The following is a 24,560-nucleotide window of genomic DNA, read 5'->3' as shown; positions in this document are numbered from 1 at the left end:
GTCGTATGAGTTTTAATTTTAGCAGTTGTTATGATTAAAAATTAAAATTAAAAAATTATGATTAAGATGATTATAAACATTTTCTAGTAAATTAAACTGCTTTTTAATGAAACGTATAGCGTTATCATTGCAGTCAGGATGCTTCATTTCCAAATGCTTCCGAGGTTTCATTAAGTCAAAGAACTGTTAACGAGAATTTTATCCAAAAAATACAGAGTGCATCAAGAAGCATATTTATAACCAGTATGCATAAAGCCCCAATTTAAATAACTCTTGTCATATTTTCGTGTTGGTGCCCTCTTTGGTGACACCTGCTGTTTGGACAAATCGTACTTTTTTCTCCAATTGCAGACGTATCTGAAGGAATGATTGCTCATTCGTTTTTCAAAATTCCCATTTTTAAGTAAGAATCCATATTTTAGAATTAAAGTGGGGACAAGGGAGAAGAACTGTTAAAAAACTACTACAAGGAATAAGCCATTTTTATTTCGAATCATTTTATTTATATGTTATAATATAATTATGGAGTGTAATGTTGGTTAAATAAGCGACTATTGTTATTATTTGAAATATATAGCAACCTGTTTGAAAGAAAGTTAAGTTACATTTTAACGGAGCTAAATCTTAGGTTTTTGATATTTCTGAGTAAGATTATATTTATTATAAATTTGCTTTTTTATGTGTAATATGATATTGTTATCACTTAACACAGTTCAAAATGTTCTTAATGTTCAAAAGAGCATCCATTATTTACATTTACCAAACGACTGGAAATTTTGAATAAATGATTGGAAATTCATAATCGTAAACGTTCAAAATTATTAAAAAAAGTCATTTCGCTCAAAAACCTTTTTATTTACTGATTAGTATGTCTACTGTTGGTGCTTCTTGCAATATGAATGAAAACTTAAATTTGTTTTTAATCATATGGAGCGAAGGGGGAAGAGTGAAGGTAAGTTTCCTATACTATTTTTGGCTAAAGAGGAGTGAGATCTCGTTGTTAGGTAACGAATTAATTCGGGTAACCTTACTTTTTCGTTAGGCCGTTATTCTGGTAACCTTATTTTTTTTATAATTCAAATCAACAGAGTTGTGAGATATTTCTCTCCCGTTCACTTGTTCTATGTTTTTCACTGTTATTTCTTATTTTTAAAATGACTTGTTTTAAAACGGTAATAGCAGAAATTCTGTTTGATTTCCTTACTTAGGAGTGTACACTGAAGTTTCAACTATGGCAACTATTTCAACTGAAGTTACAACTATTTTAATCATGGCCTTCTCGCTGGGCGCGGTACCGAGTCTGTGTAATTCTCTGGGATTGTGAAAACAGATCGCTGTGTACATGAGAAGAACAACAGTAATGTATACTGTAACATAATATATATATTTAATATTTAATATGCTCGGTTTCGAGTTTATGCAATTCTTTGATTTTTCTCAAGTCAAACAGTTCGCTGTGTACAGGAGTAGAACAACAATAATGTGAATTCATATAATTTTAATATACACAATGCCGATTTTGTGCTTCATGAGGAGTTTGTGTAGTTTTATAGTGCGTTGTAACTGAAAACAGATCATTATGCTTATAGGGAGAACAACAATATTGTATCATACGTTATGTGCAAATTCGTATTTTGATTTGTATTATTCATCCTCACTTTTATATTTTAAATTATATTTTAAACTGTTTCCTTTTGATTTGCTAATAAATTTTCCTGACTTATGATAAATGTCTATAGTTTGATGATTTTTTTAAAACAAGTAAGAAAACTGTAAACTTGCAACCGATAAGTAAGTTTTACTTTATTATTTTAATACATAGTTAATGCTACTGCAATTGCTCTTGCTATTATATTTTCTACTGAAAACATTGCGTATTATTCTAAATTTGTGATAGATCATATTTTTCCCATTTATTAATTTATGAAAATAGTTCTATGTGCAGAGAGAATATGACACCATTTAGTAAATTAAAAAACAGTGAAATGAAAACTGTATATAACATTCATTTGACGTAAAAAATAACTTTCTTTTTTTTATCAATGCTAAAATTTTGATATAATTAATGATGATTGTTTACTTAATAATAGCATATAACAATGATGATTGTCTACTTAATAGCATGTAAGTGACTGGGACGATATGTGACAAAAACGTCATTTGTGAAAACGGTGCAATTCAAATATTCCTTAATATGAATTTAAGTATAAAAAAAATTTTTTTTTAATTTTTCTTAATGCGAAATGTTAAAAAGTTTTTGAACTGACTTGCTCTATCATTTTAATTTAAAATACACGATTTATTGTACTTACTTTCAGTAAAACCAAAGCTTAGTTGCTAGAAATATAAATTTTAATTAAACATTTTAATTTAAAATAAATATTTTCCCGTTGTCATTTTTCCTAGTGCCAGTTTTCCGATGTCTTTCTTCAGTTTCCATTTTCACTTTATGCTACTGATTCCATAATCAAACGCCTTTTGCATCAAGGACATAGGAAAGAGATTAAAACATTGTAGTCCTATTTTAAATGTAACATAAATTGGCCAACTCAATATAAACTTTTTAATGTTCAAACAGACAAAATAGATGCATAATACGAAACCAAATTATAACTAACTTATGATGTACTACGCTGTTCACTGATTTTAATTATGTGTGATCAGTTGTTAACCTTTGAAAGTTTTCATATCTGAATATTTTTCTTTCTATTTTTTTTTTTTTTTTTCCAAATTTATTGTTGCAAGCAATTACATCAAAGTTTTCTTCTTAAAGCAAACTTCAGACTAGAAATAAGTGAATTTTTTAACATCACAAATATTTTGCATAAAAAATTCCTATTTTATGCACAGTATGTCGAACTTCTTTTAAATATGTCGTTCTAATAATTTTTATATTATTTTACAGTTTGTAGATGCAAATATGGAAAATGTGTCAAAGATAGGAGCGGAAATGAAGTCTGTCAATGCCGAAAAGGATACGGTCTATATAAACCCGGAGAATGCAAAAGTATGTGTAATTTCTTGATTGTACTTCATCAGTCAAAACTGAATTACATAAAATTTCGAATTAAATATTTACCATTTTTTACATAATTCCAATGAATGGTCACAATATTCATGTAATAAAATTACAGAAATATGAACTAAAACTATACACTAACTTCCTAAAATAAAGAACAAACAGGTTTTAATTCATAAGCTAAATGAGGAGTCGAGAAACTCAAATCTATAAGCTTAGGAAAAAACAAACACGATTTAAATCATAGACTCTTAAAAACAAATAAATTATAAGCATTATTTCAGCACAGACTGTAGGCAATACAACAATTTATTGCACTGTGCAGTGTAGTATTATTACACATAATACTTCGGAAAAATTATGAAATTTTATTTTCAAGAACCACATGAATTTACAACAAATACTTACGCAAAAGTTGCTGAGAATGCACTTTTTATAACTCTTTCGGCAATTCAGAGGATTTTTCCGATTCCTGGCGGAAATATTTCACCAAAAACGGTGGAGTGTTTCGTATTCAAATTATTAGAAATCAATTAAATTATTAGAAATTTCGTTATTCAATTTTCTCAATCAAATAATTAGGAATTTTGTTTGAGAGCAAATCCTTATATTTTGGGTTAATCCTTACCTCCTGTTCCCATTATAATCCTTACAACCTATTTTACTTCATATGATAAGCTTAGAGATGTTGCGAGGGCAATTACGTATCTTCTTAAGCGGTTATGCAAGAATTTTGGGTTTGAAGTCTGGTCATCGAGCTGGCAAGGCCATTCGTTGATACTTAGAATTGCTGTAAGTGCTTGGTCATCAACATCATTAACACAACCTACTTTTGCAGCAAATGCTCCGATAGCCGATGAAATATCAATTACGTATCATCACTAGCAATAAATGCTCTCATCTTATCAAAACCTTAGAGCATCTTAAATCAAACAGAGATCTATCAACAGACACACAGAAGACAAATTTGTGCTATAGCGTTTCCAGCTGAACTGCTGTCCTTATAACAGCGGCCCGTTTCAAGAAGTTGAAGTGATTGATCGTGCTTCTTTCGCTTTTCTGAACGTGAAATGATATGAACCTGGAGAGTACTCGCGAAAACAACTTGGTTTCTTTTTCTCAGTAACCTTAAAAGTTTAATTCCAAAGATCCAAAGGTCGAGTTGCCTGCGGTAAGCGAATCTGTGGAAAACAAGCCAAGAAAAAGTTACAAGTTCCCCCCCCTTGCTGAAAGAATTACGGAATGATCATCAGAGGAATTAATAATGTGTGGGTGACAAGGGACTATTCGCTTTAGATGGTAGACTTGTAACTGGGCGGCAAAGCTAAGTCTCCAAATCTCACAAGAAATCATAAAAAGTCACCAAAGATACATATTATTCAGGTCCCTACAGTTGGTATCGTAATTGAATAAATGTGATTGATCTCTATATGTAACTGCAACCGTATCCGGCTCTTATGCATAACTTCAAAGGCTTTCCAGTAATTTTGAGAGCTATATATTTCTCAGCAGCCAGGAGAAAACAATAAAAGCCGGAAAAAAGCATTATTTCTCATTCGTTAGTTAGGAGTATTGAGACATCCGTGATAGCTTCGCCTTTTAGATACTCTTCTCATTGCGTTGTGTTTAACGTTCTTAGTAGTTTGGAGTGTAATTACTGATAGTGCTGTGTGATATTGAGGGGAACTGTATGATTGCTTACGTAGAATGTTCCAGAACTGTAAAGTGGGTTTTTTTTTTTTTTTTTTTTTTTTTTTTTTTTTTTTTTTTTTTCCATTTATCAAGCTATCATCGGTTTTGTGTTCGTCCACTCTCTCACAAACCCGTACGCACGCATCAATATTTGTGTCTGGAGTGGGTTTCGAACCCACGCTTTCTTACGAGAACCACAGGCTATATTTTAAAGCTGTATCTGGCGCGTTGAAGCTGCGCTTTGGCGAGAAGTGTATTTAAAAGACTACAGCAGCCTTCAGTTAAGTAATTTAAACGACTATACTTAACATCTCGCCAACAGAAGCCCGCGGAAACGCTATAAGATAACGCCACGGATGACGAAAAGCTATTCCATGTCGCCCTTTCGGACTGCCCGACAGAGAGAAGGGAAATCCTTTTGCTGCTATACTTCATCGATGGCACTCGAGATACGGCGGTACTCATTAAACCTAGCATCGGACCCAAAAGTCCGACACCTCCCTCTTGTCGTCATGATGCGACCGAGAAATATAATACTAGACACCTCGATGTAGGTACGAGATCACATGCGATTTCAAAAATTTTCAATTCAAAGTTTTTCTGTGCTTCCACGCCGCTCAACGGCGCGCAGCACAGAGAAGGAAGGCGAACCTCCCTTCCCGAGTTTAACCAATGTATTTTGCCAGGCGAATCTGACCATCGGTAATGATCCTTCCGCAGGTTCACCTACGGAAAACTTTAAAATTTCATAAATTATGAACTGCAATCACTAAGGACATAATGAATAACACTATGTTCAAAATTTTAAAAATTATGAACTGCAATCACTAAGGACATAATCCTGATCGAATTTAAAGACGTTAAATCCGTCCACCAAATAATAGCTCAAGAAGATTTCACACTACAACTAACAATAGAATTTTTACCACCTGTATCCACAGCTGAAAATAGAAATTTCACATACGGAATAATGGAATATACTACGAATTTAAATAGATCGAAACGAATTCTAGTAGCCTTGGCAGTTGTCGACCTATCGAGGATCGTCATCCCGTTGAGATTTTCCAACGTAATTGATAAGGCGAAATTATTAGGAAAGGGGAAGTGGTTGCAGCACGTATCCAGTAACCTGCGTTAAACCAACCAGTAGACCTTCAGAGTATTCGAAGCGCCTAACATCAGAGTTATTCCAGAATGCACATCTATTAAGTGATGAAGAGAGAAGATCTCAGGAATTCAATAATTTCAATTCATTCAAGAATTCAAGCGTCATTCAAGAATTTCAAGATGTTTTCTTCCACTTATCTTCTATGTGTTAACTGTCACCAGTTGAACAAGATCACGAAGAAAACAACTACTCTCTTCCTAGAATTGACGTTATTCTGGACAGTCTTTCTGGAAGCAAGTGGTTTTCAAGGCTTTTAAAAAATGGGTATTGGCAGGTAGATGTACACACGGATAACCAAGAAAAGACGGAATTTACTATCACACAAAGACTTTCGAAGTGAAACTTAATGCCGTTTCGATTATGTAATGCGCCGGCAACATTCGAACGCTTCACGGAGATAGTGTTGAGAGGTGCTATCTACGAAGCCTCTCTCATATACTTCGATGATAGCATCATCGTCGGGAGATCTTTTGAAGAACATTCGAAATACATTAGGAAGGTCCTTCAGAAACTGAAATAAGTTAAGCTAAAGTTAAGGCCTTCCAAATGTAAATTGTTGAGACAGAAAGTGACTTACATCGGACATGTCATCGCTGATAAAGGTGCATGCACGGATACAGAAAAAGTGTCAGATGTTAAAGACTGGAGACACTCTCAAAAGGTTTATCAGCTGAGACGTTTCCTGAAACCTACTTTAAGAGATTTGTGAAGAACTTCTCTTCCATCGCAAGACCCCCTTCACAAGCTGACGGAGAGCAAACACAAATTCTTGCGAACAAAGGAATGTGAGGCTGAATTTTACAAAATGAAGGAAGCTTTAACATCTACGACAATTCTCACGTATTTTCAGCTCGACAAATCGTTTATTCCTAACACGTGTGCGAGCAATGAGAGTATCGATGTGGTTTTGTCACAAGAAACAAATGGTCAAGAACGAGTCCCAGCATACTGGAGCAGATACCTATCTGAACAAGGGAAGCATTACTGTTCCACCAGAAAAGGGTTGCTCGCCGTAGTTGAATCCGTAGCACATTTCAACCATTTCCTCTACCGCATAAACTTCTTGCTCCGTATAGGTTATGCATCGTTGACTTGTCTATTAAATTCGAAGAATCCTGTTGTGAGCAAAAATTCTTACTTTTCGCAGCTGACAACAACAGGCTCCGATATAGAATATATACTTAACAGCTAAAAATTAAAATACCATTCGAGATTTTTTGAATGCATTTAATACAATTATATTCACAGTTTTATTTGCAAATTATATATAACCAGAATAGCATAAAATTTCACTTATTTCACATTCTGTACATGGATAATAAGCCCTGAGTATTTTTCTAAACTTGAGAAAACCTTTTCTTATTTTAATATCGCAAGCTTAAATGTAGGCGTCCTCATTTTCTAAAACGCAGCAAATTGAGAAATATCCCTAATATCCGCAGCGGATTTCATTCCATCCAATCTACCAAATGTTCACGAGCCAAAATTCAAAATTCACGAGCAAAATTCACGAGCACCAAATGTCCATTACTCGATGAATCTGATTAAATGCGAGCTTACTTCTCTTGAGGATGGCTGACCACCCGGACCAGTGTGCTTCAGTGGGTTTTTTAAATGAAATCGTGTCGTGAAAGGGAGTTCAAAAGCAAAGTGATCCGGATCACCTAGTGTTCCACATTTACAACTGCCTGAAGTAGCTAATCTGAAGCGCCGTAAGTAGCTTGGAAATGGTCCGTGTCCAGTAAAGAAGTGTGTAAGATGATACTACTGGTGACCAGATTCAGACCAACTTTGGGGAAGAAACGAAAGGCTCTGCGGCCTGTGGTGGAGTTGTTCCATCTCTATTGCCAAATTTCTAACATTTTGAATTCGGTAATCTTTTTTAAATAGGAAACTGATGCTTTTAGAGGTGTTTCAGGCCCATTCAAGTCGTTAGCTGCTAGCTTAGCAAGCCTGTTGGCATCCTAGTTTCCAGCAATGGCTACATGCGCTGGAACCCAGCTCAGGTACGGTAGTTGGGACTCGGGGATCTGAAGTAGAGTATTCCTAATAATGTGGACAGAATCCGCTTTGCTGCTGAGTTCTTTAATGGCTAGTAGGCTCGATGCTGGATCACTCAGTATTCTGACTGGTTTAGATATTGCTTAATATAATCTAATGCAGCCTTAATTGCTACAAGTTCCGCCTGAAATACACTATTGTAATCTGACAGCCTCTGTGACCAGGTGTAGCTGATAGCATTGCCTCGCATGACGCAGAATCCGCTGCCTGTGCCAAGCTCCGTTTTGGAACCATCCGTATAAAGACAAATTTCATGCCTAGCCGGAATTAAGGGCAGTATGGTGACTTTGTCGTCATAATTTATGTCTGCCGGATGTTCTAGGGAACGAGGGGAATGATCCTCGTAATCACGAGCGCGATAATGATAAAAGATAAAATCTTCCTTTATGCGTAGGATCCGTGCTTCTCCAGCCTACCTCTCCACGACAAGATCCAATGGTGGTAACCCAGCGAGCACCTGCATTGAATCTGTCGAGGTGGTCCTATAAGTTTTAGTAATCATGAGGAGTTGGAGACGCTGAATAGAATTGAGTTTTCTCTTTAGGTGTCCATTGAGATGACTACCCCATACTGAAGACCCGTACAAAATCACTCTCTCTGTTATTGTGCGATACCAGATCTTCGACATGTCTGGTCTAATTGCCCAATACATGCCAGTAATTCGTCTCATGTTATTCGTGACAGATACTACTTTTTATATATTATGCAAATGTAGAAGCCAGAGCAAGCGATTGTCTATGACGACACTTCCATCTGGACTGGGAAACAGTCCTGACTGGATGACCTAATAATCTGATAGTTGGAATCCGCCATAGTGGACCTTTAGACCCTATGAGTAAAATGTTAGTTTCGGACGCTGAAATTTCCAATTTGTGATCGGCTGCCCATTGTGCAAAGAGGTTCGGTGCCTGCTGTACATTCTCCTGCAGCCTGTGTCTTCCAGTGACCAAAAGCAGAAAGTCGTTGGCAAATACCTGGACTTTGACAGTCTCATCACCATCGTAAAGATCAAATATCATGTTGGAAACCAGGCTTCATAAGACTGGGCCCAGGCATGAGCCCTGGGGACAGCCACGCACCAATCGTCGTTAACGTTGACCATTTGGCATTGTTATCTGTATTTGCCGATCAGACAAATAGCTGCGAAGAATGCTGAGGACTTCAATCAGGCACTAGACATTCGATCACATCTGGCCACCAGAGTGAATCGAATGCCCCTTGGATGTCGACCGACACGACTGCTGCGTGCAGATCGTTATTTTGGTTTTCCTTAATTGTGTCCAACAGAGTGGTCAAAGCATGCTCTGTTGAAATACCCTGTTTAAAACCAAACTGAGCTTGGTGTATTATACTTCTTTTGCTTAAGAAACGATTGAGTCTTCTCAGTATTACTCGTTCAATTACTTTACTAATGGCTGGTAGCAGAATGACAGGCCTGTAGGATCTTGGATCATCGGAGCTCCTCCCGACCTTCAGAATGAGAACTAACTCGGCTAGTTGTTGTTGGGAAATGACTCAGTCTCCAACATGTGCCGCATAATTTAACCAACAGTTTTGGGCATGATTGATGCACAACCTTGATTAAGATGTCATCAAAGCTATCTGGGCCCAGTGCCTTGTTATTGACTAAGGCCTTGACTATTCTGTGCAATTCTTTTGGTGTTCACAGCTTCGAGTCACTTTCGGTGGTAGTCCAATTACAGTTATCATAGTGTTCCCTGATGTCCGCCTGTCGTGCTGAGTCTGTCTCCTTTGCATCATTGCGAAAGATAACTTCAAGTATGTTGCCCAAAATTTCTTCGCTAGTGGTTCCAAGTTGCGAAGCTGCTAACTGTAGTGGACGAAATACTTTCGCACAGGCTACTTTATGTACCTTACCATAATGCTCTATGACTCTGCTGCAATGGTTTTGTCACGTTTCGAGTTCGCTATGAATGATTAGTTTTTTGTAACTTGCGTGTTCCATTATGTAAAGCTGCATTTTACTTTGCCTGGCAGCAGAGTCTATTTCCGCCTACGCTCTTCTGCGTAAAGCCCTGTAAGTTTGCCGTTCCACCAGGATAGAGAGTCAGGTATTTTCAATCTCTTCATTTTGTACGACATCCGATCAACTGCCATTAGATCATGTATTAATTTATCGTAGATCCTGTCCAAATCGTGACCAGTTGCACAGTTGTTTAATCCTGTGAGGTACTGGGGTACAATCAGCCTGCACTGTTGCAGGAACTTGGAAATTCCGCCATATTTCGCCTTTAAGCGGTACTGTGTATAATATATGCCCGGCAATTGCACTTCAAAGATAATGAGCCTGTGATCACTGAACGTCGGTGTATCACTGACTCTCCGCTTGCTGATAAGGTGTGCTAGTGGGGATGAAGCTAAATCAGATTCGGCCATCCCTCCACCCTAGTGGTACGGAAAGTGGGAGGGGACTTCTCAGAGTTGATCACTACTAACCGACTTTCCGAGATAAGGTGTAGAACATTTGGCCTCTCTCATTTTCTCCCCGTGCTCCCCAAAGAGGACACGAGGCATTAAAATCCTCTGCTATGATGTAAAACGGATATGTGGCAAGAAAATCTGGATTCAGTTCCTGCATAAAATCATCCATAGAACCACTGGAAGGCATATAGACGCTCGTGGGGCTATCGAGGAAGTGTGTAGTTCTAAAAGGATTGTAACTGTATGTCCAGTTTGTCGGATTAGAACTGGTGACAATGGACCATGAAAGATCAGACCTGCGAGTTATAAAGTTGACAAGTAGATTTTAGCTGTTTTGGCAGACCTGGTAATGTATTCACCTCTAGTATAAAACTCCTGTATAAATAAGACTGTGATCTTAAATATTACCAATAGATCAGCAAAATTTAATGTGGCTGCTCGCGCCTTTTGCAGATTGCGTTGGGCGAATATCATACCTTGCGAATCGTTAGCGAATAGAGAAGTTAATTGTTCACCTGATTGCGACGCATCAGACGATCCCTATGCTGCTTCTAGATGGAACATTGTGTGTCACTTGCCATGTGTTTTGCATCTAAATTCAATTGCTGAGAAGCGTTTTTGCCCTTTGACAGTTGACACAGATTGTTAGATCACCACTGCAATCTGTATGGCGGTGGGCGCCCCCACACGTGCCGCACACTACTTCTTCTCCACAATACCTGGCTAGGTGTCCACGCTTGAAACAACGCGTAATGTGATGGTGTTCCTTTAGAGCACAGGAACATGGGCCAAGATAAACACTTCTGAGGGAAAGGATATTATCTACAATGTGAACATCAAACTCTACGATCCAATTCGTGAGACCCAGTTTACTCTTGAAGGAACGTGCTGGGTGTATACCTTCGTTTGTGAAGCGCCCGAGTGCTTCACGAAATGCTGTAAGATCTTTAGTTTTGTCTTCTGGAGTAGCGAACACAATAGCGGAGCGTGGAACTCTTGGCTCTCGAACTTGCAGATTGCTTAACTGAGAATTCGCAGTGATGGAGCCTCTTACTCTTGCTAGATGTGCCTTCTCCCTTCACCTTACCAAGAGTTCACGAGATGGTGTGGATCTTACCTGTACTACGTCGACTGCTGTCTGGAGTGCTCTTATCGTCTTTGTCTTTAATTAGTAGTACGTGCTCCGAGAGAGTAATCTGAACGGGAGCTTGTTACTGTTTGCGGGCGCGTTTGTTAACACCCGTCTGGAAAGCTCCTTCCACTATCTGTTCGTGGCTCACTTGTTTCTCTGTTCTGTGAACAGTGTCTTGTTACAACAGAGGGGATGGGGTGAACAGTGGCAGAAGCTGAGCAGTACGGAGCACTTGTTGGAATTTTATCCTTAAATGCCTTTAACTCACCATGAAGTTCTGCAATTTTGACCTCTTGGTGGGTCAAAACAATCCTAATATCAACCAAGTAATCTGCCAGGACAGAAATTACTGCTGAGGTAAGTTTACGTCTACCTCGGTGCTTTAATAGGTGTCTCAAAAATTTGTCTATTAAGGAATTCACCTTCACAGTTGGCGTCTGATCCTCTGAAGTCTGAAGTCCTCTTGGCTAATAACTGCTGGCTGATCCAATTTATAGAGCAAATTGGGTGAATCGTCTCTGGTTGCCATCAGAGACTAGTATTGAATGCAAAAGATTCGTTCGCAGAAGATAAACAATGTAGTGCATACACAGAAAATAAAGTATAATGCTATGTAAAGTCTTTAAAAAGTGTAAGTTAAAATCACAAATTATAATGCTAATGATAACCACAATATGAATATGCATAAATATTAAAGATACGCACCACTAAAACTTTAACAGTGCTATATGCTTAGCGCTCGTGCTACAAAAAGCAATACTTAAACAAGTAAATGTAAGTGCAGTCAACAAAAAACCATAAAAACTGAGTGTTCCGTGAACAAGTACTATGACCTTGATTTGTAATCATTTTATTATCTGTGAATGAGCTATACATATATTCAATTTCATCAAAAGCAACCGCGGCCCACCAGTGGCCGAGCGGTAAAGTCGGTGAACGCTGGTAGTTCGGCTCGAGGTTCGAATCCCGCGAACGGGCTGGCTGCATGGCTTTTCTTGTGGTTTTCCCTATGTATAACCTGTATACGAGCCAGTTTCCTTTAGAAAGTCCTCCGCGAAGGCATCACTCATCTTAGGCAGATATCCCTCGAGGCTCTGCCGTAATCACACACACACATCAAAAACAACCACTTTCTTCGTAGTGCTTCGATTTTTTTTTTTTTTTTTTCAAAAGAGTGTATTTGGTGGCAATATTTTGAAAAGTGATGCAGCATTTTATAGTGATTCGGCGCAAAATTCCATTTCAAGACTAATAGCTCTTATGAGCTAATGCCCCTTTGAGGAATTTAAGAAAACCTCGTTTAAATCGCAAAGGAACTAGATACATGTTGGAAATGCCATCTAAATTATGCAAAAAAAAATAATACGATTTCTATCGAGAGATGACATCTGGTACAGTACAGTTTAAATATAAATCAACTTTAGGCTATTTTCTGCGCAGGAACATAATAAAGCGTAATCAAATCGCAATTAATTCTTCTCATTCCCTAATTCAGCTTCCGGGATTAAAAGGAAATCTTCATTATTCTTCTGTTATATTATTAAAACATTAATGAAATTACAGAGATAGTGACATACAGCTCAATTTAAAATCTGAACAATGATATAATGTACTCTGAAATGGTCTCAGATTTGACCCAAAACTACATTACAGGCACATTCAAAAGTTCACTGCGTTGGCATTCAGACGTGTTGTATTTTGTTTCTATGATTTTGTCACTAGAAGTTTGTATCAATACACATAGCTAATTTTAGCTAATCTTTAATTTACGCCAGCTTTCTATCTACTTTCCCCAACTCCTAATGTCAAATTGAACATATTTCAAAGGTTGTCATACTCTCTGACCGAATATTGCTCTTCTATCTGTTTCTTCTTTTGAATCACCAATGTCTGTTGATGTCTTAAAATGTCAGCAGTTTTTTCTAGACAACTAAACTTAGGAGGGCAAAGAAGTTTCTATGCAATGAATACCATTATACTGTGGCCTTGATGGAAATGATAAGGCAGATTTGCTGGCAAAGAAAGAGCCAGTATTCTCCAAATAACTGACAACCACGACTCTTTTTAAAGTGCGAAAAGAGTAATAAAAGATTACTACAAAGAAGCTTCTTGGAAACAAACAGTCATAAAGTATAGATTAACAGACTTTTTAACACTTGTTTATGGCCCAGAAAGAAATTTGTTGTTGTCTTTCGTCTTCTTACTGGCCATGATTGCTTTTTAAAACATCTGCATCGAATGAACATTATCTCAAGCCCAATTTTTAAATTAGGCAACCATCATGAGGTGAAATGCAAAATAGATTTATAAACTTACTGTCGACTATATGTTATTTTAGTTTTCCTCTTCTCTTCCATCTTTGCTTGTTCTGTCTACAATTTTCTTTGTAATTTGCCATTAGAAATAAAAGAAAAGTTCTTTCTACTTTTGCTTTTCTTTAGTACTTAATTTTGGTTCATTTATTTACGCTATTCTCTTCATCCTTTACAGAATGCGACTGTGGCAAAAATTCAATCTGTACCTTCTCTCGCTACGTAAAAGTTTGCAGTTGCAAAGAAGGATATGGAAGAAAAGACGGTATTTGTACAGGTAAAAAAGCGTCTTTTACTCAATTCCTAAAAGTTTGGTTACAGCAGTAAAGAAGTACTCGCTGAAAAGAAATATTAATTTGATTTCGTAAGAATACTAAGCTAAGTAAAGTTACCTTATTCAAAAAGGAATGAGTTTTCTTCACGAAATTACGTTCTCTCTACTATAATGTAAAAATATTCCCCTCCCCCAAATGGAGGGCTCTAGCCATTTATAGTGTAAAAATAAAGCTCAAAGTTACTTGAAAATATTCGTTTGCTTAATACTATGTCTGAAGTACACTTAAAGTTTTTAACATAATCAATTTATAATGCCGTGGCCGTACAAAAATATATGCATCAGTCCACTGCGGTCAAAAATTCGCAATGTCTGTAATCAGAATTCTATGCACAACTGCAATGTTCGCTCAATAAAGAAAATTTGAGAACGCTGAGCGCATTAGTTGTTTCTGATATCAACTGAGCAGCTTAAACTAAATTGCAAATTAACGCTGCCATTCTTATATAAGTAACTATAAAATGAGAGTTCTGTGCCAGAGGGTCAGTGGGTCAGAGGGCGTGGTCAATGACATCGTAGGTGCAGCTTGCAGCATCATCGATGACATAACACCAGGAAGTGTAGCCAATGACGTCACGAGTAGAGTTGAGTTGTTTTAGGTTGCTGGTTGAGTTATAGACATCCTGTTCCTAAGAGTTTTCATTTAAATTTAGTTTTTCAAAATTAGCAAGGGGTCAAGTGAATATTTTCTGCGTCTTCTTTTAATGTTATGCTCTGCTGACGAAAAAGTGAATTGTATATTTTAGAAATGTATTTTTAAGTCTGTCGTTAAAACAATTTAATGCGGGTCTCTGGAAACAATATGAGAGAAAAAATATAAAAAGTATTTCCATCTAATAACAATTCATTCTGTCATGAAATGAAACTACAAGATTTGTTTTTATTTATTATTCTACTTCATTTTATTTTGATACTTTTATCCTTTCTAGTTTTCCATGAACTTTTAAGTTATTTCCTATATTTTCTGTTCATAATAGCATATTTGTTTGCTGCCATATTTTTTAATACTGAAGTTTTCTAATCTATAGTATTCTCATTTAAATTTTCTTGATTATTTTTTTTTATAATTTTCAACATACTCTGAATTATAAATTACATGTTATGTTATACGAACGCAATCGTTCCCATACAAAATGTTTATTTGTTACATTACTTAATTTTAAACGGAGTTCAGCACTTTTTCTTAACGCTATATTGTTCAATATATTAGGAATTTTAACTTGTTTTTTCCAACTTTATATAACTGCTATTGTTATGGTGCCTTTTCATGGCCCCAAATGTTAGGGTGCCTTTTGGAAAGGTCACCACAACACTAAATTAAATTTTCCTATAAACCTAACCTAACTAAAATTTTTGCATTGTGTTGTGTTAAAAATTTCGAACAACCCTTGTTTCGAATGAAAATATGAACTGGTGTTGTAGGTGTAATAATACATAGTATGAGAAATAAAATACAACACTAAATTCATCCAATAAAAAATTATTTATTTTATTTTATTTTACCAGAGTAGTAAATATTTCATCAAATAGGTTAAATATCTTGGAGCATACTATGGCTGTTATATTTAGTTAAATAAGAAATCTCCCCGGGGAGATAAAACCAGTTAAACAACTTCATTAACAGACAGTGTAACCATTTAATGATGAATAATTATATTAACACAGGATATTTATGAATACTTTCAGATTTTGAAGCAATTAAATAATCATAACACAATTTTCTAATAGCATAATACTGCTAAGAAAAACCGGATGAAAATTTGAGTACAGAATTTAATGAGCAGAGAAATCATTCTAACAAAGTTTCCCAGTTGCTATTAATTATACGTTAACCGGAAGGTATATGATGTATAAATTTTCTATTGTACAAATTATTTTTTTCCTTAAAACTTTACTTCATAGCAAAAGGGAGCAGAAAACATCTATCTCAGAACATTATCTAGATTTTAATTCTACTACTTAGACAACCTAAAATTTTCCCTAAATATCTTATCATTAACATGGAGAGAACGCCATAGATACTGGATAGAAAAGCAATTTACTCAACACTGAACAAAATTTTCCCTAAATATCTTATCATTAACATGGAGAGAACGCCATAGATACTGGATAGAAAAGCAATTTACTCAACACTGAACAAAATTTTCCCTAAATATCTTATCATTAACATGGAGAGAACGCCATAGATACTGGATAGAAAAGCAATTTACTCAACACTGAACAAAATTTTCCCTAAATATCTTATCATTAACATGGAGAGAACGCCATAGATACTGGATAGAAAAGCAATTTACTCAACACTGAACAAAATTAAGTAGGCTAAATCCTAAACTTCTCTTAATTTAGTAAAGAATGAATTTTTCATTTTAATATGGCTGAAAGCTTCCTGAATAATTTTTAAACCAAACAAAAATAAAATTTTAACTTATTTTGCACCTACGGAAAGTCAAAAATTACTTCATCAAAAGCCGACTGAGATTGATGGTGAAAACCACGGTCGCAGCCCTCAGAGATCCAAGTAGGAAAACGTGGAGAACAATTATCAGATGGGTAGTTGATGTAACTTAACGGTGGAGATTAATAAGTTGAGGTGATTCTCTCAGGAAAATTCCTCCCCGCAGTCTTCATGATTAGACAGAATGAAGAATCAGGCCAACCGTAGTTGGGAAAGCAGCCGCATGAAGAAAACGAACATCTCCACTGGAACAACATTGGTCTTCACTGACATTTTTATTTTCGATGATCAAGGCGAGAAATGGCAAATTTAAGTGGGCTGTGTTCCAAAAGAAAAATGTATAAAATTCATCTTGAATGTGTCGCTACTTTCTTTCTTTTCACCATCGACGGAACAGCTGGCCCACTGGGTTAGGTGCTTTTCAGCCTGTTGGATCCCGTCGATGGAATTAAAAATAAATACATGAATAAACATAAATAAAGAGCTTAGTTCCGTGTCCTCCGGAGATTAGCCATGAAACGAGGAACATTGAAGTAAGTACCAGAACATGGAAAGAAGGTGCCTGGTGGGGACTGCTGAGACTAAGCGGAACACTTTTCACTATTATCATACATGTTAGGCATACAGTTATATTAAGGATGTGCTATAAAATCAGGTGCAGATGTAAAGATGACCAAATGCATTACAAATTGTGGAATACATTAAATGAGTTCTGGATTAATCATAATATTAATTATAATTAAAAACAGCAAAAAAAAACACAAGACATTAAGTAAATTAGTATATGTACAGAGCAGGCTGCTGACGGCACGGTGTCCAAGGAAAGTAGTCACTCCAGGTTGTCAGCAATGCTTTTAGCAATGGTAGTGCAGTCTCTAATGCGGCTGAGTGCATATTTATTATTAATTGTGTTCTTGAACCATGCTGGCATATTGATTGCAGTTGGTCTTTTTAAATGTGAATTCCCTGTGTGCGAGCAGTCAAACAGACAGTGATCTAGGTCACCAGTACTGCCACAAATACATTGGTCACTGTCTCTTAGACGAAATCTGTGAAGATAGGACATATAGGGGACATGCCCTGTCAAATACTGTGTTAGGTGCGAAGAACTGCTATTTAAATTGTGGTTAACTTTTGGTTGGAAATTATACAGTCTTCTGCCTGTGGTACTTTTTTCCCAGTAGTTTTGCCACTGCTTCATAGTTCACATTTGAGAGTAGTTTTCAGATACAAGTGCGGAAGGGGCACACCAATACTAATCACGTGTGGTTCATTGGCTGTACTTTTCACAATCGTATCCGCTGCTTCATTTCCTTTAATCCCCATATGGGCTGGAACCCACTGTAGCTGGGGCCTCAGACTTGCAGGTTTCGAAATTAATAGTTTTTGTATGTCTCTGACAATGGGATGTCTACTGCGGCCGCCCTGGATGGCCTGAAAGCTTGACATTGAGTCTGTGTAAATTACTTTGAACCTGCCATCGTTAGCAGTAAAGTCCAGAGCTGTCTTTACGGCTGTTAAGTTCTGCCTGAAACACCGAGTTACTGGGATGAAGCTTCTTAGCCCAGGAATGGATTATGTGGTCACCCTCCATTGCACACCAGGCACTGCCAGTCCCGAGTTCTCCTTTGGAGCCATCAGTATATACGGCTGAGGATTTTAATGCACTTGTAGGATTACAGTTTTCTTCTATATCGAAGTTTGCAGGATGGCATGGAGAGTGGGCAATGTGATTCTCGTAGTCCGACGATGCATAAGTCTTACTCCAAATAGTAACGTCTTGTTTTAGTCTCATCACTCTCACCACAACACTCTCGCTCTGTTCTATCAAGTGCAGGGGCGGAAGCCCAGCCAATAATTTAATGCAGTAGTAGGATAAGTACGGAATCTTCTGCAGATGCCCAGAAGAAATGGTCTTTGCGCGGAGTTCAATGCATGTTGCATGTTAAAGCAGCCATGCATCACATTGACGCCCCATATGGAAACGCCATGAAGAGCTATGCGCTCAGCGACTGTAACATACCATATTTTGAGCATTTGTGAGAAGACTCTCCAGTTAGCAGCAGCAGTTCTCCGCATTGTATCCCTTTGCGACACGCATATTTAAAATATATTTTAATCTTTAAAAAAATGCCTTAGAATAAGTCAGATGGACTTACTTAAGTGCCTTTAAGGCTAGAAAAAAATTCTGCGCTTTTATTTTTTACGGGGCAAGGTGGGATACCGTTTGTCCCACCATGCAACTAGCACACGTCTTATAGCATATTGGTGTATAGCAGGAAAAAAAAATCATATATGGAATGAATAAACAAAATAAAGCGTGCTTTCTAAAATATTCATAATAAACAACTAAAATGCATTTTGTACTTATTGCATATATGCATGACTTGTAAAATTTTGCGTATGCACATTTTGCATACATATATTTAATATTTTTAAATTTTAGGAACAAAAGAAAATATTTTCTTGAATATTATTTTAAGATTAAAATTTGATACTTGTACATATGATACTAAATAAAATATTAAAATTGGCACTTGATTCAAAAACATTTATATATGATTAAAATTGAAAAAAAAGTCATTTTTCATGAAACTTTGAAAAACATGTTTCATTCTTTTGTAAGCATGGAGGCACTTCACATGTTTCACACATCCAAAATGTTCGTCGTTCTTCTTTCGATGTGCTGCAATATGCACATCTTCTCCTGCTCGTTCTCTTTGGCATGGTAATTACATTTTTTAGTCTCTTTTCTGGTTGTACGAACGGGTTTTTAGTTTTTATTTGAACTGGGGATTTCAGTTTTCTTTTCAGCTCTTTCTTGCCTGCAAGTGCCATTAGACCTTCTATAAATGAGAGAAGAAAATCTTTCATTGTTTTTACATCATGATCGGGTTCGCGAACAAACTTTACTATACTCGCATCTAAAAAGTATAAAAAAAAAAAAAAAAAAAAAACATGTGCCACCATTTCTTGATTTTGCGATCTATTTCATATAGTACTTTCAGTTGATCAATCAGTCGACATATCCCATATTCTTATTGTACGAAATAATGCTGTTTGGGCACAGTACTTTTTTTTGTCTTTCCATCTCGTTCTTTTCTATTAATTTCTTTCATTTCAGTTGCCTTTTACAAGCAAGACAGGATAGAGACAGATCTTTTATCCTTCCATTTTATGCAATAAATTGAATCATCGCTAACTGAAAAGTCTATATATTCTCTTGACATACATTTGTCTTTTAAATTTTTGGGTAGATACTTCCGATTCATATTTACAGTGCCACATAGATGGCAGCCACATGAATAGATGGATCTGTGTCTTTAAAAAGCGAAACAAATTATAACTACTTCCCTTTCTTCTTCAGCAATAAATTCAACTTTAGTTATTCTCTCCTGGATTTCAATTTCATCTGAATCAGAACTTACATCTGAAGCATATGAGTCGCAATCAGATGGCAGTTCAGCAAAATGATCCAAAGCTTCCTGAGTTGTTAATTTTTTTCTAGACATTTTAGCACATCAGAGCATACAACGGATGTAAAAACGCGCGCAATCACGAAAAAAGTAGATGGAAAAAAGAAAAGAAAAATAATTGTGAGTGCTGCCATCTATTGAGCGAAAATTCAAGTGTGTGGTGGGACAAATTTTAACCCACTTATTTCAACTGCAAAATTAATGTTATAAAATATTGAATCCAATTAAGATTTTTGAAAATAAAATACCTTTGAATATTAAAAAGAATCATACATATCATAAATTGTATACCAAAAATTTTAAAATATTGAAAAATGCGAAATACATGGATATCACTCTTGTGATCCTATTTTGAATATTTTTTGCTTATAAACTTAAGCTCTGGTATAGTAGTAACATCTACTGAGAAAAATAATAACTAAAATAGATTATTTTTAAAAGATTAGAAAATATCTAACGGAAACTGCTAACTGAGAAAATAAATATTAATTAAGTGGGACATATATTGACCCACCATGCCGCAATGTATTAAACAATTTATGCAGCCTTTCTTTAAAATCCTTGATGTGAGGGAGCCAGGAGAATCGTTTAAACACTTGTGAACATTGGGTATAATTTCTAAGATGAGAAGTTTCATGCTGTTTCAAAGTATCATTATCAGTATATCATTTTGTACAACTACTGTATTTAAAATAATTTCATGAGATTTCATATGTCTCTTCAAATCCCTCTTACTTGAAAAAATATCCGAACATTTAGTACAACGTCTAACATGTAAAGTTCATGTTGGTTAGATTATCAAGTTCATTAAATACTTTGAGCATAATTTATACTTAAAAGTAATTTTGTGAGATTTCATGCGTCTTTCTAAATCGCTTTTAATTGAAAAAAACATCCGAATATTCAGTAAAAATTTTAAATGAGAAGCTTCATGATGTTTTATATGCTGAACTTCACTAAATATCTTTGAACATGATTTACATTTAAAAGTAATTTTGTGAGATTTCATATGTCTTTTTAAATCCTTTTTGCATGAAAAAACGTCCGAACATTCGTTACATCTTCTAAGATGAGACTCTTCATGACTTTTCACACTATCAACTTCATTAAACTTCTTAGGACATTTGAAATTTCGTTCATGAAATTTCAGGTGTCTATTCAGATCACTTGTTTTCAGGAAAACTCGCAAACATATCGCACTCGCCAAATTTCAAAGATGAACTGCTTCATGAAGCCTTAAATTATCAATACGTGTGTGAAAGGCTTGAAACACATGCTACATTGGAAAGGTGATTAGTGTTTCAGAAACATAAATAAAATTTTTACTGAATTTAACTCCTCTAAGATAACTACCAGCACTGTCCATGCATAACTTTTCTTCATACATTTCTTCATCCACTTCGGTAAAAACCACGGCACGTCACTGAAGTCCAGGATGCGGAATCGTTGGGACTCCAGCATTCTAGATGTTAAATCATCAAATAAAATCTGGTAAGATGTCATGTAGAAATTATATAAAAAAAAAAAATATTTTTTTAAGAAAGCGATAATTTGCATAAAGAAAAATTTTTCTGAATAACCCGCTCATGAAATTAAAATGTGACTCGAAGCCGGAATGGCAATATTTTGTGGATTTGAAACCATACTGCAGATACCCGTCGTTCCGTTAAGTGACTGATGACTGAAACACTACCATCACAATGTAATCATCTTCGTTTACCATTTATTACCATATTCCATTAAACGGAAAATTTCTTTTTTATATGATATCCTAAAATCTTCAGACCAGTTTCATCTCGCTTCGTCGTCAGACCAGTTTCAGACGCTATTTCATTAAAATCTATTTAAAAATTATTATTTTTGAGAAAAGATTCCATTTTAAATTTAAAAGAAGGAATACTACCTAAAAGAAAAGAAACTCAATCGGAAGAGTGAATTGGTTTCTTATGCCCAAAGAGATCTTTTGAATTTAAACAGTTTAGAACTTCAAAAACAAGATGAAAACTTGCAGTACCATTACGTATTATAAAAGAAAAGATTAGCTCATTTATACTTCTAGAAATGCAACATTTTAATTTTAATTAGAGTGAAATGTGACTCCATAACCTAATTAAAGGGTTATTGCATCACGTGCTTCAAGGGTTCGGATAAGTTATCGGGACCAAGATATTTTTGTTTTAATGATAGTCAGTTTAAAGACTTAAAAATTCAGATATTTATCTTTCAAATACTCAAAGCAATGAATAAATATCAAAATCAGAGAAAGTACACTGGTTATCATTAATTAAGGAAAAATCAGAAAAATGACGATTACTCAAAACGTTATATGTGGAATTTAATGAAACTGACCCACAGTATGCATATAGCAAAGTATAAAATAACATGAAAAGAAATAAATTAACACACAATTACGATGTTACAGAAATTAGCATATGTATAAAATGAGAAAATCTGACGTGACAATCTGGTATAGGAAAATTACTTTCAATAGGGAGTATGATCTCCCCTAGAAGCAATACAACACATGCAACGATCTGAGATGCTCTCAATTATGCAGTCTATCGGTTCCGTAGGAAGTGAGAGCCATTGCTCTTGCAAAGCAATTGCAAGCGTGGCAAGGATTTGAAAATGAGGACTGACAGCACCTATACCTCTACCTATAGCATCCCAAACGTGCTCGGTAATCGAGCTGGCCACTCCATGCGCTGAATTGTTCGCTATTGAAGATATACTATCCCCGATGCGAGTTCTGTGCGTTCTAACGTTGATGTCCTGTATGAGAAAATTATCACCTAATGCTCCAGCATAAGAGTGCACATAAGCATCAAGGACGTCATCTCTATAGGACAAAGAAGGATTCATAGTTCCCGGTAGAAATGCATGGACGTCTGAGGCTCCACCAAAATATGTACCACCCCAAACACAGACACTGCCTCATCCCTATGCATCTCTTTCATGGTTCCTAAGGATGAATCATGGTTCCTAAGGATTCGTGGTTCCCGGTGGAAACGCATGGACGTCTGAGGCTCAGCCCAAAAGGGACCACCCCAAACGCAGACACTGCATCATCCCTATGCATCTCTTTCACGGATGTTTGATGGAAGAAAACGGGCTCCAGTTTCTCTTCAAATCAATTAGCGCTTACTATTGCTGTGGAAGCTAAACCTAGACTCATCATTAAAGAGAACAGGCCTCCATTGAGCAGCTGTCCAGTGAACATGTTGAGCTACCTACCTCAAACGTTCCCTTCTGACGTGAGAGGCACGCAAATGGCTGGTCGCCTTGCGTACAGAACTCTTTCGTGAAGCCTTCTATGCACAGTTCACGGTAACACCAACCTTCCAGTGGCTGCAGCAAGAAGGATCCGAGCTGAGTCGGAATTCAGATTCTATTCTTTCATGCGAATAGCAATAAATATCTGTCGTCAGAGCTCGTCGCAGCGGTTGGCCGTCCTTGCCTGAATCGCCTACATGTCGGTTCTGTGGTTAGAAATTTTTGCCTGTGAACCACAGAAGGAATCACATTTAGTCATCTGGACACTTCTGTCTGTCTTTGTCCTGCCTCTAGTCTCCTAATAGCTCTCCATCACAGTTCTTCAGGCAAATGATGCCTGGAGGTTATTGTTACAAACTGGCTATCCCAGATTTCTTATCTTGGTAACACAGCGAAATTTGCAGGCTTATTCTAAAACATGAAATTTTATGCTCTTCGCAGATGACACATTTTGCTTGCAACGCTACTAATTTCCATACCGCATTTCATTCAGCAATTCTTATTTGACAGAATACTCAAATTTTACACTGATTCATTGATTGGTTTATTTTTTAATGTGCTATCGCTATTTTTGTGATTTTTCCCCTTAATTTTTGAAAACAAATATATTAATAAATAGTATTAAAAATTTTATAAGGTGATCATCTTCAACATTTCGCTTTCCATAACGTGTGATTGACTGCTTAAAATCTATTGTTGCTCCTTTAATTTCCTTTTGCGTATTTTTTCCTGGGTTATGCTGTAGAACAGTGTGACAGTGTGGTCCAACCTCTATCTACCCGAGAGCCAAGCAAACGTTAGTATAGGAGAGTTAGGGCCAGAGACATTAAAGAAAGAAAATTAATTACATATAAATCACCACCATAATATATCACTTTATTTTAGTCTAGAAATCAATGTGATGATTAGCACTGCTTTTTTTATACAAGTTTATCAATCTTCACTTTTCCACTGTCATTTCAGTAAGGTAAAGTCTCAAGCTCGATTCCAGGGAAGTACTTTCAGTGCGATTTCTCGCTTTTAATTTAACTTGTTCGAGAGCATAAAAAGCACTTTCGCACAGATATGTACTGCCAAACAGCGATAACATTTGCAAACAGAATTTATATACTTTGGGAAAGCGTTCTTTATAAATCAGTATCCAGAAATGTTGACAACACACTTCTTAGTTTAGTAGAATGGCCTTAGTTTTAGCC

At 36.2% G+C, this 24,560-nt stretch overlaps 1 protein-coding gene across 1 annotated transcript in view; it reads left to right on the top strand.

The window, feature by feature from the left end:
- LOC118183009 (uncharacterized) overlaps positions 1 to 24,560 on the top strand; it is a 47,362-nt gene that overhangs the window by 19,221 nt on the left and 3,581 nt on the right. The window contains exons 2-3 of the mRNA XM_085827146.1: positions 2,906 to 3,007; positions 14,005 to 14,103. Coding sequence (XP_085683272.1) covers positions 2,906 to 3,007; positions 14,005 to 14,103 — 201 coding nt within the window. The remainder of the gene's footprint in view (positions 1 to 2,905; positions 3,008 to 14,004; positions 14,104 to 24,560) is intronic.

This window comes from Stegodyphus dumicola, chromosome 11 (genome assembly GCF_044657685.1).
Source record: "Stegodyphus dumicola isolate Sdum_Otavi_A_Nest chromosome 11, ASM4465768v1".
NCBI classification, from domain to species: Eukaryota; Metazoa; Arthropoda; class Arachnida; order Araneae; family Eresidae; genus Stegodyphus; species Stegodyphus dumicola.
This window is presented reverse-complemented; position numbering and strand designations above follow the sequence as displayed.